The sequence below is a fragment of the Gallinula chloropus genome (assembly GCF_964237585.1).
Source record: "Gallinula chloropus genome assembly, chromosome: 6".
Classification (NCBI taxonomy): Eukaryota; Metazoa; Chordata; class Aves; order Gruiformes; family Rallidae; genus Gallinula; species Gallinula chloropus.
This window is the reverse complement of record NC_140091.1, coordinates 20,186,928-20,200,120: the sequence shown is the minus strand read 5'-3', so window position 1 is coordinate 20,200,120 and position 13,193 is coordinate 20,186,928. Positions and strand designations below refer to the sequence as shown.

At 47.5% G+C, this 13,193-nt stretch overlaps 1 protein-coding gene across 2 annotated transcripts in view; it reads left to right on the top strand.

Moving 5' to 3' along the window:
* Nucleotides 1-330: 330 nt before the first annotated feature.
* Nucleotides 331-13,193, top strand: part of ACBD6 (acyl-CoA binding domain containing 6) — an 85,214-nt gene continuing 72,351 nt past the window's right edge. Inside the window, exons 1-3 of one of the 2 annotated variants that reach the window (XM_084266032.1) lie at nucleotides 331-543; nucleotides 6,864-6,928; nucleotides 7,433-7,529. In XM_084266032.1, the coding sequence (XP_084122158.1) occupies nucleotides 346-543; nucleotides 6,864-6,928; nucleotides 7,433-7,529 (360 nt within the window). In that variant the 5' untranslated portion in view covers nucleotides 331-345. The remainder of the gene's footprint in view (nucleotides 544-6,863; nucleotides 6,929-7,432; nucleotides 7,530-13,193) is intronic. The other variant, XR_014617379.1, reaches the window with a different exon arrangement.

Genomic DNA, 13,193 nt, shown 5'->3' with positions numbered 1-13,193 from the left:
CTCCAGCGGCAGCGGGCAGGCGCCGTGTCCGTGCCCCCCCCCCCCCCTCCGCCTTCACCCCGGGGACGGGCCGCTGGGACGGGACGGCGGGGGCCAGGGCTCCCAGGCGGGGATGAAGGGGCTCGGGTGGGCACGGCACCCGTGCTCGGCACAAGCGGTGGAAGGTTCGGGCGTGCGGGCTGCCCCCACCGTCAGGTGTTTCTGTTTAGCCGCGGGCGGGCCGTATGAAGCCGGCCCGGAACGCCCGGGCACGGCGCGCGTTTCCAGTCGGGCGGCCGGCCGCGCGTACCGAGGCGTGAGGGAGGACCGGTGCGGCCGTTGGACCTGGGCGGCCGGAGGGCCGCCATGGCGTCGCCCCCGCTGGCGGTGGCAGCTGCCGGGAGCGGTAGCGAGGGGAGCTCGGGCTCCGAGGAGACGGAGACGGCGCCGCCGCTGGACCGCGACCTGACCGCGCTGTTCGAGCAGGCGGCCGAGAGGCTGCCGGCGCTGCTGCCTTCCGCCAGCAAGGAGCAGCTGCTCTACCTGTACGCCCGCTACAAGCAGGTGAGGCGGGACCGGGGCGTCCCGGCCCACGGTCCGAGCCCGGGCACGCCGCGGGGTGGGCGGCATGGGCATCCCGGGCGGGGGAGCGGGAGCCGGGCCGGGACGCGAGCACCCGGGCCTGGAGCTCTCCCGGGGCCGAGGGCCTGGGCGGCTGCCCTACGGAACGCGGCGATGCCGAGGGGGAAAAGTTGTGCCGGGGTCTGCGGTAAGCGGGGCCCCGGGGAGCTTTTTCTGCCCGGCACGGTGCTCGCTGCCTCCGGCCGCGCCCGCCGGGAAGGCAAGCGAAGGCTGGCGGGGCAGAGTCCCGCCAAATTCATCCCGCGAGGTGTCATCCCTGGTCTCTGCCCTCGCTCAGGGTGGGCAGCCCCGAGGCCGGACTGCTCGCCTCTGTGTCGGCTCACTTTGGCCTCAGCACTCGCCCTCGGGCATTGGTGTGGAGGGTTCAGCCCGCGGCGGGTCGCCCGTGGGCTGGTGGCCTGTCCCAGTGCCCGCTGAGGCTCGGCGGCATAACTCCGGGGTACAGGCAGCTGCCTGGCTGGGCTCCTGGCATGTGCTGGGTGGTGAGGTGGCTGGGCCTGTCCAGCGAAGGGGATGGAACAGTTTGTAGCGGTTGTGTCCCCGTTAGAGCTGTCGGGGATCTGCAGCAATGATCCAGGTGTTAAGTCTTTGGGGGTCTGATGTGACCCAGCTGCAGTCTGGCCTCCAGCCAGGGTCCAACAGCCACAGACCCTCTGAAGGATGTGCCTGTGAGGATCTGTCTGCACAGGCTCTACAGTGGACTGGGAAACTAAACTGGTTGGCACTAGCTAGTGTTGAATGTGATCCCTGTTCCCCTTGGGTCCCTGGGAGCTGGGTGAGCTCTGGGATGGGAGCACACAGTGGCCTCACTGCTCCTGTGGCAGAAGCTAAGAATTAACAAAGAAAAGACACAAATTAGAAGGTGAAGGCCTGTAGTAATCACCTAACTGAGATAAATGAGAAGCTGGGAGTATTGTTACGTCTTTGGGAAGATGAAAAAGTACAAGTAGGACTTTCTTTAGGTGGGAGATGCTACCTTGACTTAAACCAAATCCCACTCATTTGGATTTGTAGTTGAACTTGGGGTATGCACATCTTCCTGACCCTGATTTCCCTCCCATATGGAGTTCCCTTGTCCTACCACTGCCACTTATAAGCTCTTTCATTTTTTCAATGCAATATTTAATTATCCTCTGGCTCCCAGACTGTGGTTTGAGGACCATTAAGTGTATTAAAAGCAGACTGGTCACATGGGGTTTTGTTTTCAGGTTTTTGTAGTGCTTAAAGAAGATCTGCAGGGTTTTTCTCTCTCCCTTTTTCTTGGAAAAAAAAGAGGGCAGAAAAAGAAATACAGGAAGAACTCTTAAGAATAACAGAACCATGCCTAGGATGAGAGAAAAAGAAAGGATATTTTTTTCTCCTCTGTAATTTTTGTCTGTATTCTCAGGACATCTATTGATAATGCATCTTGTTGGGTTTTTTTACCCTACCATGAATGCTTTGTAGGTGTCCTGGGTGGAAATGGGACTATGTTACTCACATACTGGCTCATGATTGCCTCCAGACTCCAGAGGGTTTCCTGGTGTTAGTCCTGTAAGACCAGTAAGATATTTAATGCTAAACATTCCTTAAATTTCACAACAGGGTTCACACAAGTCAGAAAAAGCTGGTAACACTGTGCCAGCCCAGATATCCAGTTGCCTTCAGCCGAGGGGAACAGGATGCTTCAGGCTTTTCCTCCAAGCAAGATGCAACCAGCAAGTATCTTTGTCCTCCTGGGTTTCTGTGCCTTTGGCTGCACAGAAAGGTGCCACTCCTGCTCTGTAGTGCCCAGGAGTGTAACGTTGGCAGTGGAGATGGCCAAAGTTTGCTAGCACAGCTACTGATAACTCTGAGTTTTGCAGCATTTTGTGCTTTAAATCAAAGCGTGGGCGCTTAATGTGAGTTTTCTCTATTTAATTACAGCAGCCATATCAGTGTGTGTAATGTGCTGCTAATATATTACTCTGGTGGATGGTAGCATTGCTTAGTGCACAAAAGGTGCTGACTCAGATCTGTCCATTGTCCTTGATTTGGCATCCTTGTCTTTCCTCGGCTTAGTGTTTTATGCCGCAGAAGGCTTTGATTTAAGATACAGCGCCATCATAAAAGGGGTGACAGTAACAGCTGAGCTCTCTGTTAAAATGCTGTGTATTATTTATTTCAAACTGTTTGGGTAATAGGCATTTCCCTGGAATTTTATTACCTTTTATTGGAGGCCATTTCAGGGTTTTATTACTTTTCTCTCTGATTTTGTTTATGTGTCAGAGACTTGAAAATAAGGGAATTGCTTAGTTGTCATCTCCAGTGAGGTTTTTAGAAGATGTTGCTGAGTTTACAACTCTGCCCCGGAGCAGGAGGGAGAACAGCCTAGTCTGTAGGGCTTGGGACTGTGTTGCTGTTCCTCCCCCAGCTTTCTGTGTGGCTTTGAGTAAATGACTTGCCTGTGGCTTGAATCCGTACTGGCAAAGTGAAGACAGTGCTTGCCCCTTGGGTTGAGGATGCAAAAAAGCAGCCCCTGAGGTTCAGAAAGTGTAGTAATGGAGGGCAGCATGGTAGTCATTTGTGCAGAGAGGGGAGGAGATCGGATCCAGAGTGTGCTGGAAGTGATTGGATTCAACTGCCCTGCTGGGAGGTACCCAGGTAAATGCTGAGAGGTGCAGGCAAGCTGGAAACACGGTGCCACTGGCAAAATGGGGCTTATGTTGTCTCCGACTGCAGTCTTGAGAATATAATCCTATTTTTTTGCATGATGTCTTTCAAGTATTGTAGGCTGTGATGCCACAAATCTGCCCTGAACATGGGAGTTTTCTGCCAGCAGCTTCCCATTGTGTGAACGGTTATGGTCCCTTGGCCACTGGTGCCTGCACCCCTTGCCTTCTATGGTTGGTGCTTGCTTATTCTTCCTTACACCTGCCTTTTTCCAGGGAATACAAGGCTTTCCCACAGGTTGGAGCAGGTTAATGGGTCAGGAACAGGCAGGAATTCCCTGTCTTGCAAAGAAATTCAGCTTGCTTGGCCTGTGTACAGATAGATCATCGTCTTGCTGTCCATGGAGGAGAGTTCTGTTCTTGTTACTGCTCCTTAGGGAGGATGCAGATATGATTGACCTGAAAAGATTTACAGTCAGGTAGGAATATTTGGCTGGAACTCCCTGGTGTATAAATGCATTAGTTGAAGTAGTAAAGAGATTTTTACTACCACTGCCTGAAGCAGAGGTGTGGGAGGTGGTGTCAGTTGTGGACTAATGGGTGAGTCGAATCTTGAGGTTCCCCACGGTCTGGACCAGAAGCTGAAGTTGTATGGGTATGGTATGCAGTGCTAACATGGCTCTGAGCATCTGTCTGTCTGGGTGTTCCTCTGAACATGGTGACCTTCAGCTCTGATGAAGGCTTCATCCAAGCTTTCTAAATTTCCATTTTGGCCACAAACGGAGACGTCTGTGGATGTCCCATCTGCCTGGGTCATCTTTGTACGACTCATGAGTACGATGCCTGCAGGCGACTGCATGCAGAAGCAATACTGGGGAAATACTTAATGTGTTCTGGCTGTCTGTCTTTTAATGCAGCTGATGAACTGTAAATGAGGAGAGCTAAGTATCAAGTGACCAGTCAGCCCTTGGAAACACTCAGTAATTATCTTGCGGACACACAAACTCTGACTAGAAATGCTAATACAGGCTCTTCTTTCTGCTGGTTATGGAGAAAACCAGGTTTTCAGACACATGCACACCCTGGGGAAGTGGTGGGAGGGCAGAATCATGCACAAAATCCTTCCGCTCCCTGGTATTTGTCATAGATTTGCACTGGCATATTTAGGAAAAACCCTCTTTTTCCCTCCAATGTTAGATTCCTGCTTGGGTTCTGATGCATCATGGAGTCCTGCAGCAAAAAGAAGGAAGCCAAGATCTTTATTTCCTTGTTTCCAACAAACCTTTTTAATAGATCTTAAAATAACAAACAGGGCATGAGTGCACATTTTTCCCCTCATGGTAGATGAAATTTAACTACTGCTCCTTGATTTGTATTACTATCGACATTACTAACAGTCTTTCCCCATGCTGGAACAGCTTTTGAATGCCAAATCTAAAGAGAGGAAACTGCTGTTGTGTTTTGATGATGGCAGTGGGAAATTAATATTAAAACAGGTGAGTTTTGGGGGTTTATTATCCAACTTGGCCAATTTTTGCAGGTTAGATATCGAAGTATGGAATTGCCTAGTGGGCATTTTCTGTCTGGATAATAAATTTGCATTTTATTTCTGTTTGGTTGATTTTTTTAAAAACAAATAGTCAGGCCCTCCTCTGGGCACAAGGGAGAATGTTTACGGTATGACATGAATTGTGACTGATTTATAGGGTTTAACTGTTGCTAGCCCGTTCTCCTGCTTCTCTGTGAAATGTGGGATGCTGTTTGAAAGGCCAGCTGGGATGTTGTGGTTTGAATGCGTTGCTCACTGGGAGACAGTCAGATGTATAGAAAATTAATTTCAGTTATGGTCACTCATATCCTCCAACACTTTAAATGAAAACATAGTGTGACTAATAAATATCCCTCAGCCTGGGCATGTTCTCTTTAAAGCCTGATTAATGATTCCATCCTCAGCATAAAATCTCCACCCTGTTAAGGTGAAGAATTGTTAGTTGATTTAAGCACTTCACCTGCCTGAACACTTGAGCATATTTCATAGGCCATTTGATGAATGCGCTTTCCTTTTGCTTGGCTAACAAATTCTTTGCCCACCACCAGAACCCACCAGGACCCTGTTCCCTCCCTGGGGTCCTACCTTGTGTAAATTTGTTGCCTGTCACAGGGATATTTTCATTTCAGTTGGATTCATTTCACCTGTGGCACCTCTGTGTGTGTGGGGATTTATTTTCCATGAGAAAAGGGTGCTCATAGCAGTCTGGTTTGGTGGGGCCTGACCCGTATTCCCTGCCTCTCCCACACAGGGACAGATGCACAATTGCTTTTATCGTCTGCTGAGGTGTGACTCCAAGAAAATACCTCTGTTCCAAGTCTCACGCTGCTAATCACTCTGTCCCTGAGGCAGGGGCCTTGTTGCAGGGACGGTGGGCCACTGTAGCCTTTTTCTGTCTGCTTTTTTCCCTTTGTGGGTGAGCTTATAGAGGAGGAATTCCTGCAGTGGGAGGAAGGGCTTTGTGTTTGTCCCATCAGTACACAATTCTGTGGAAAACTGCCTGAAGCCCACTGGCACCAAGTCTGTTTCACACTGGCTGTAAGCTGATTTTTTGTTTTCCTATAGGATTACCGAGAACAGCCTAGTTGCAGCCTACCAATACTTACAGGGGTCCTGCAGGGAAGCAGGAGAGGGGCTGTTCCTCAGGGAATGCAGGGACAGGACAAGGGGCGATGGCTTCAAGCTGACAGAAAGCAGGGTTAGGTCAGGCCTTAATAAGACATTCTTTACTCCAAGGGTGGTGAGGCCCTGGCACAGGATGCCCAGAGAGGCTGGGGGAGCCCCATCCCTGGAGGTGTTCAAGAGCAGGTTGGATGGGGCCTTGGGCTAGTGAGGGTGTCTCTGTCCATGGCAGGGGGTTGGACATTGAGGTCCCTTCCAACTCAAAGCATCCTGTGAGTCTTGTTCCATTGCTTCCCTGTGTTTCTTATACCCCCCACCCCATTTTAATTTCTGGCTTTGTTCTGACAGATTGGTTCTGCTCTGGCACGGGCCTGGACTTGCCTCACACAGTGCTTCCTCTGCAGCCAGATGCCTCGGAGCAAATTCAGAAGCTGCCTGGCATTCCTTTGCTCTGAGATTGTCCCTTTGCTTTCCAGAGGATCTTGAAAACAATTAAGCAAAGTCTGTTTACTTGAGCTTTGTGTGGAAGCAGGTGAATTTCAGCATTAATGAATAATCATTTCTGTAGAAACCCTAATCAACAAAATTTTTTCTTGATGCTGGTGGAGGCTGAGGCATTTGGTTGGGTAATAAACATAACATTGAGGAATCACTTGCTGGTTATCCCTGTTGGGTAATGCATGCAAAAGAAATGAGCTGCATAACAAAATTGCTTCCCTTGCAGCGCTGAAAAGAAAACACAGGGTTGCAGGGGTGCTCATGGCTGTGAGAAAGCTAAAATGAGGGCAAGATGGGGCTGAGTTGGGTCAGTTCTTTCTCTCAAAAGCTTTTCCTCTAGCACAAGAACAAAATTACCCTGATGCCATCAGAACCTGGTGTTACCTACACAAGTCCCCTTCCCTTTTGCTTTGTTCTAACAGAAGGAAATTTCTCTTCTTTAGGTGAAATGTGGAACCTGTAACACTCCCAAGCCAGGCTTCTTTGATTTTGAGGGAAAGCAGAAATGGTAAGAGGAAATCCTTGTAATTCCTAGAAATTTCTGGGCTCTGCTTTTTGTCATGTCTCATGTCATCAGTTGACAGATTATGGACCTAGAGTTTGCCACTAAACTGGCTTTAAAATCCTTCGTTTAATAGGGAAATGCTTGCTGCCATGCCTGATACAGACATGGAATGCCAGACTCTTGTATCTACCTTGTTCACCCAGAATTACCCTGTATACAAGACAAAAGAACTGTGAAAATAGCTACAGCTTTACAAACAGCTTTACTTTGTGAACACAAACCCTGTTCTGACCTGGATCAGGATCTGTTGAAAGATCCTTCCACAGCAGAGTGCTGCCCTGGCAGTGGCCACATGCAGCTTCAGGGAAAAGTTGACCATTTCAAACTGAGTGAAAGGTGACTTCGCACACTATGAAAGCTTTTAGATGAATCTATTCACTGTTGACACTATAAAAATACATCATGCTGTCTCAGAGTGGCGTGCTGATGTTTCATTCTTTCTCTTAGGGAGGCTTGGAAAGCCCTGGGAGATACCAGCCCTCATCAAGCTATGCAGGAGTATGTTGCTACAGTGAAAAAACTGGACCCCAGTTGGAATCCACAGGTAGGAAAGGTGAAAATGTTCAGAAAAAAAACAGCATCTGGTGTCATAAAGCTGACAGCAGTTCAGCTTCATGCAGATTTTTAATTGGTGCATGGCAAACTTCATTGTGAGCGGATTAAAGTCGAAATTCATTTTTAAAACTCTCCTTTTGTTATGCCTGAAACATGAAGAGCCATCTCTTTCATTCATAATTATCCTCATTACAGGGAGCGCATGCACAGGGCTGGCTTGGCTATAGTGATCTAATTTGTTTTGCTTTTATTGGTTCATGCTGTATTTAGCATGTAAAGATACTTTTTATTCTTTTCTCCTCTTTCTCTTCTCAACTACTATTTAAATGTTGATCAATACAAAGCAATCTCCATGAGAGTGACATGAACTGCATGATCAATTCTAAAAATGTTTCCTTTTTGTTTCGATGCAGCAAATTACCAAATCAGATTATGATTAGGTACTCCAACATAACAAGTGTATTTAAGTCCTGTGTGTGTGTCTTATAAGGAGACTGTACTGTCATTTTAATTAATCTGACTTTCATCCAGCACGTTGTTTTACTTGATTGACTATTTAAGGATATCTCCTGTTTATAGACTGATTTTTCTTATGCATTTTTTAAAGAGGATTGCTCTTTAGAGGAAGGGTTGCCTTTCACTGGGGGTAGAGTGGAGATATTTCACTAATAGCAGCATGCTGAAGGCATGGTAATTCCTTTTCACGATAGGAAATTGATTCTTCTTCAGTCCAGAGCTTCGGAAGCAAATTCTTGTCTGAGCCCAAGCCTATGAATCAAGAATTTGCTTCTCAATTGTCTTTTGGTGCTGTTCTGGAGACTGAAGAGCGATGGGTTTTTCTTTGCTAGTTCATGTTTCATGGTTTTGCAGCAAATAAATACTGTCATTTAGAGGAAGCCTTTTTTATCGCCCTCAGGGACAGTAGCTTTATGTGCTGTGCAGTTAGCAGAAAGCCAGCTGCATGCTCTGCAGATCCTTGTCTGACCTAAAATTCTCGTACAGAAAGTGATTCAGAAAGAATCCATGTACTGTCCTGAATGAGGAAAGCATCCAGCAGTGTAAATTGAAATGTATTAAACAATGTTAAGCTATTAAACAATAATTAGGTTATTAAACAATGAACAAACCCCAAAACCAATGCTTTCCTGACTCTTCATGAATAGAGCTTCTGTTCATAACAGGCTTCTCGCACTGTGACAAGCTGAGCATTGGGTACTCCCTTTTCTCTTTTGCCTTGAAGAAATACTGTCATGGGTGTGACTTTCAGGTTACAAAAGTGGAATAATCTGTTTTAATTTAAAAGAAGAGCTTTAAAGAAGCCATATAGCAAAGAAAGAATGGCTCACAGCCAGTGCTGCTGCTCCACTGTTCCCCTGCCGTGAGGAATGGATGCATGTGGGCATGTTTCTTCCTTCCTGGTGTTGTCCTTGCATAAGCCTGTCCCCAGGCCTTCAGCAGAAACCAGAGTCTGATGGGTAATGCTGTTCACGCTTTGCTCCATCCTCCCCTTCTGAAGAGCCAACACCAGAAGTGGAGCCTGGATGCAAGTTTCTGTGAAGATGGCAGGGCTGAGCTGTCAGAGTGGTTTCAAGAATTCTTTGGGTGCTTTTATTGCAGTGCTTCAGTTGATGTGCTTCTCTCTATGCAGATACTTCTTGGCTTTTTGAAGCCAATGACTACTTTTCCCCTGTGTGGTCTCAGTGCACGGAGCTGTAATGCTGAGGAAGATCCATAGGGCACTTTCTGGTTTACTGTCCCTGCACTGCTGTTCAGGTGCCATGTTTCTTGTCCTGACTTTCCTGTGCCTTGCCTATGACTGAGCTAGAAACCCTACAGGGAATGTAATCTCAAAGTTAGCATTGAAGTACAGATGATGTTGCTTTTTTTAAAAGAAGTTGCCTGTACTTCCTACTACATCTTCCTTTTAACTCTGCTTTCCTATGACCAAGAAAGATGCTCTCAGGAGTCCCCTCACTGCTCTAGCGCTGCTCTGTTTATTTTTCCCTACCAAATACACCCTCTGGAGCCACGAGAGGGAGCTCTGTTCTTTAAAATGATGGAGATGTGTGTGCCGGGGGGTGGAAATAAAGCTCTTTTAGTCTTCAAACTTCAATTTGGATTTATAGAAAAGATCTGTGGGTATGTTACAAGGTGCTTCATCACTGTCACAGTCTCCTTTTCATGCTCATCCCCTGGGTTCCATTGTGTTTTTCTTGCTTTCAGTGGACCCTGCATGAAATCCTACTCTTATTTGGTGAAAAGAGGGATAAAGTGCTTGCTACAAGCTTGAGAAGTTCAGCTTTCAGGTGATTATGAATGATAAATAGTAATTACAGTACAAGGGTGTCAAATTTCTCATTGTGCAACTTAAATTTTGCTGTTGTAAGGCTTTCTCAATATTGCTGTCACCAGTTTGTGCCATTGCTTGAAGTTGTTCCTGTGGGTTAAGTCCTCCTCCATGTCCTGTTTTGTGTATTTGCAAAGGGCTTTTAATATCTTGATCCTTTGGTACTGAATATGTGACATTTAAGACTTAGAAACGTCTTATCATAGGTTCACTCTTTCCCCCTGTAGATTCGCTGCTGTTCTGCAGCTCTCAGACTGTTGGTTTCTTTCTTAATAGATAGACTAGAACTAAAGGTGGTATTCCTTACGCAGTCCAATAGATCCATTTCTTCATTCCTTCCCCCTGATTCTTCATTGATTCATTCTTTCATATTGATTGACCTTGCAGGTTTTTTAGTACACTTTCAGTGTTGTGCTGGCACTGGTATAATTTAGCAATCTTTTCTGGTTTTGGATGGCAGGGGGGCAGTGAAACCAGCAAAAAGTAAAAGCATTCTGATACAGTGTGAGCACCCTGAATTTGTGTTCAGAGAACACCCTCCAAAATCTGACCTGCTGCTTCCTATTCCTGCATGGAATTTGGAGTTAAGGATACAGAGAGGCAGCAGTACAGCTGCTCTCTCTGTTGGGAAGCTGGTGTGCCCCCTTTGGTGGTAGAGGCACATCTGTTGGCTCATCTTCATGGGTGTTGCCTATGTGGTTTAGTGTCTTCACCCTTGCTGTTGTCTGTTGTCTGCTCTCTTCTTTCAGAGCCTTGCCTGAAACCTGAAAAGAAATGGTCATACTGCATCGTTTTCAGTGATTTTGTTTGCTAGGAAATCTTTAAAATAGCAGATAACCCAAAGATATGAAGATCTGTTGTTCTTAGAGCTGTGAAGCTGCTGGGAATCTCCCTGCTGTGTTTATCTAGAACCAAGTTACAGCTGCCTTCCTGGGTACTTTGCAGTGTGGCCTTCCTATGCTGGCAGGGGTCTTCCCGTGCTTCGGATGGTAGGTTTTGTCTCTTTTCCCAAGAACAGCCTTTAGTCACAGAATCACTAGGTTGGAAAAGACCTTTGAGATCATTGACACTGTCCTCTACTAACCCATATCCCTGAGCACCTCATCTACCTGTCTTTTAAGTACATCCAAGATCTGTGACTCAGTCCCCTCCCTGGGCAGCCTGTTCCAGTGCCTGATAACCCTTTCAGTGAAGAACCTTTTCCTAATGTCTGATCTGACCCTGCCCTGGTGCAGCTTGAGCCCATTCCCCCTTGCCCTGTCACCTGTTGCTTGGTTGAAGAGACAAACAGCCACCTCTCAACAACCTTCCTTCAGGTAGTTGTAGGTGGTGATAAGGTCTCCCCTCAGCCTCCTCCAGGCTGAACACCCCCAGCTCCCTCAGCCGCTCCTCGGAAGGTTTGCTCTCCAGCCCCTTCCCCAGCCTGGTTGCCCTTCTCTGGACTCGCTCCAGGACCTCCATGTCCTTCTCATGGTGAGGGGCCCAGAACTGGACACAGCCCTCAAGGTGCAGCCTCACCAGTGCTGAGTTCAGGGGCACAATCACTGCCCTGGACCTGCTGGCCACGCTGCATCTGACACAAGTGAGGTTTATACTTTTCCATTCTTGTTTCCATTCTTCTCTTGTTGTGGTCTCCCTTCGTCATCGTCCACCTTTTAGTGCATCTTTTGTTTCTTGTGAGTCATTCCTTTCAGTCTGAAGTTCCAGGCAGTGGAAAGGTAATTCTTGGACCAGCTCAGCTCCATTTGCATATTTCAGAGACATCACCTGTCCTTCAAGACTATTCACTCTTCTTCCAGAACAGAGAATAATTCATAAAGCAATTCTTCTATGTTCTCTATCCTTAAACAGAAATGTTTCATGCCATCAGCACCTCCTGCTGCTCTGGGTGCTTTGGAGAGGTATCTGTGTCCTGGCTGCTCCACTTCTGCCATGTTCACCTATTGCCTTCCCACTTTACTGGCAGCACATCACATGTTGTGTTTGACAGTGTTTGCTGGTGTGTGTGAGGTTGGTGATGATATTTATCTGCTCTCCCTGCCAGCCACCTACAGCTTATTGCCAAGGTGTGCTGGTCACTCTGACCCCTCTCACACTGTGGCTCTGCAGTACCCACTGCTGTCACGCTACCCCACAGCACCCGTGGTGGGTTTGGTGGTGTAGGGAGGCTCTCTTTCATGAGTGTGTTGCCTTGTGTCTTTAAGTGATACCTTTTGGTCCCGTGTGCGTCGCTGTCTCCGGTGCCTGCAGCTTTTGCGGCAGCCAGTGGCTGTATTTCAGCTTCCCCTACGCACTCTAAATTTCTAATCTCCAGCACGCACTTGGCATCACCAATCCCCACTGGCTTTCAGCAGCCAGATATTTCAAACCTCAGATGGACACGGGAGTCCGTGTCTGTGGGTGCTGTGACCACCCAGGGTGAGGACAGCCCCTCTCCTGCTCCGCAGCATTGTGCACGTCTCCTCCACGGCACATCTGTGGGTGGAGGTGCGTATGCGACACCGCAGTGAGGCGGTTAGGAGCTGTTATTGATTGTTTCTTGTAACGAGACGGTTATGTGGCAGAGCTTAAACAATAAAAATAAATAATAAAAAAGCGCATCCAGACTTGCTCATGGGTTTTAGCCTTCCATTTGCTGATTGCAGTTCTGGCATCTCTCGGTTCTAAATATTTCCTTTTCTGATTTCTTATACTGCACATTTACCAGCTTCCATCTCAACAGCTTGTCACGCTACTAACTTGGATGGCATCCTTCCCCAAACACTGAGCCCTCCTTTGATTTGCTTTGACTGTTGCAACTTGCAGGAGGACTTAATGATTTTCTATTTTTATATTTAAAGGGGGGAGGGAAGTTGGCTTTTTTTAACTTGACTGGACTCCACCAGTAATGCCCTAAGATTTCCACTGTGTAGTGAGAAAAGTTGCTTGTTGGCATTGGAAGAGCAGAGCTGTGTCTAGGGGAAAGCAGGAAGAGAGTTCATGTTCGAAGAAGAGACATTCATTGAACATCTCTTTAAGCTCTGGAGGTTTGAAATTCCAGTCCTGGTGTTTGCAGGGGAGTAAGCTGCATGGGCTTTTCCAGCTACTGTTCTGTGCCTTGGTTGAGTAGAGGAGGATTTATTTCTTTATCCTTTGGACTGAGTAGTCGATGGCAATCGAGATATTTTATTCCTGTGTTGGTGTGGGAGCACTGAGCCGGTGTCTGGAGCAGCCAGGTGAGGACCCCTGGGGAACAGACAGTCCAATGAATAAGAACACTTCCCAGTGAATAAAATAGCCAATGCACTATTGCTGCAGGCTCAGAAC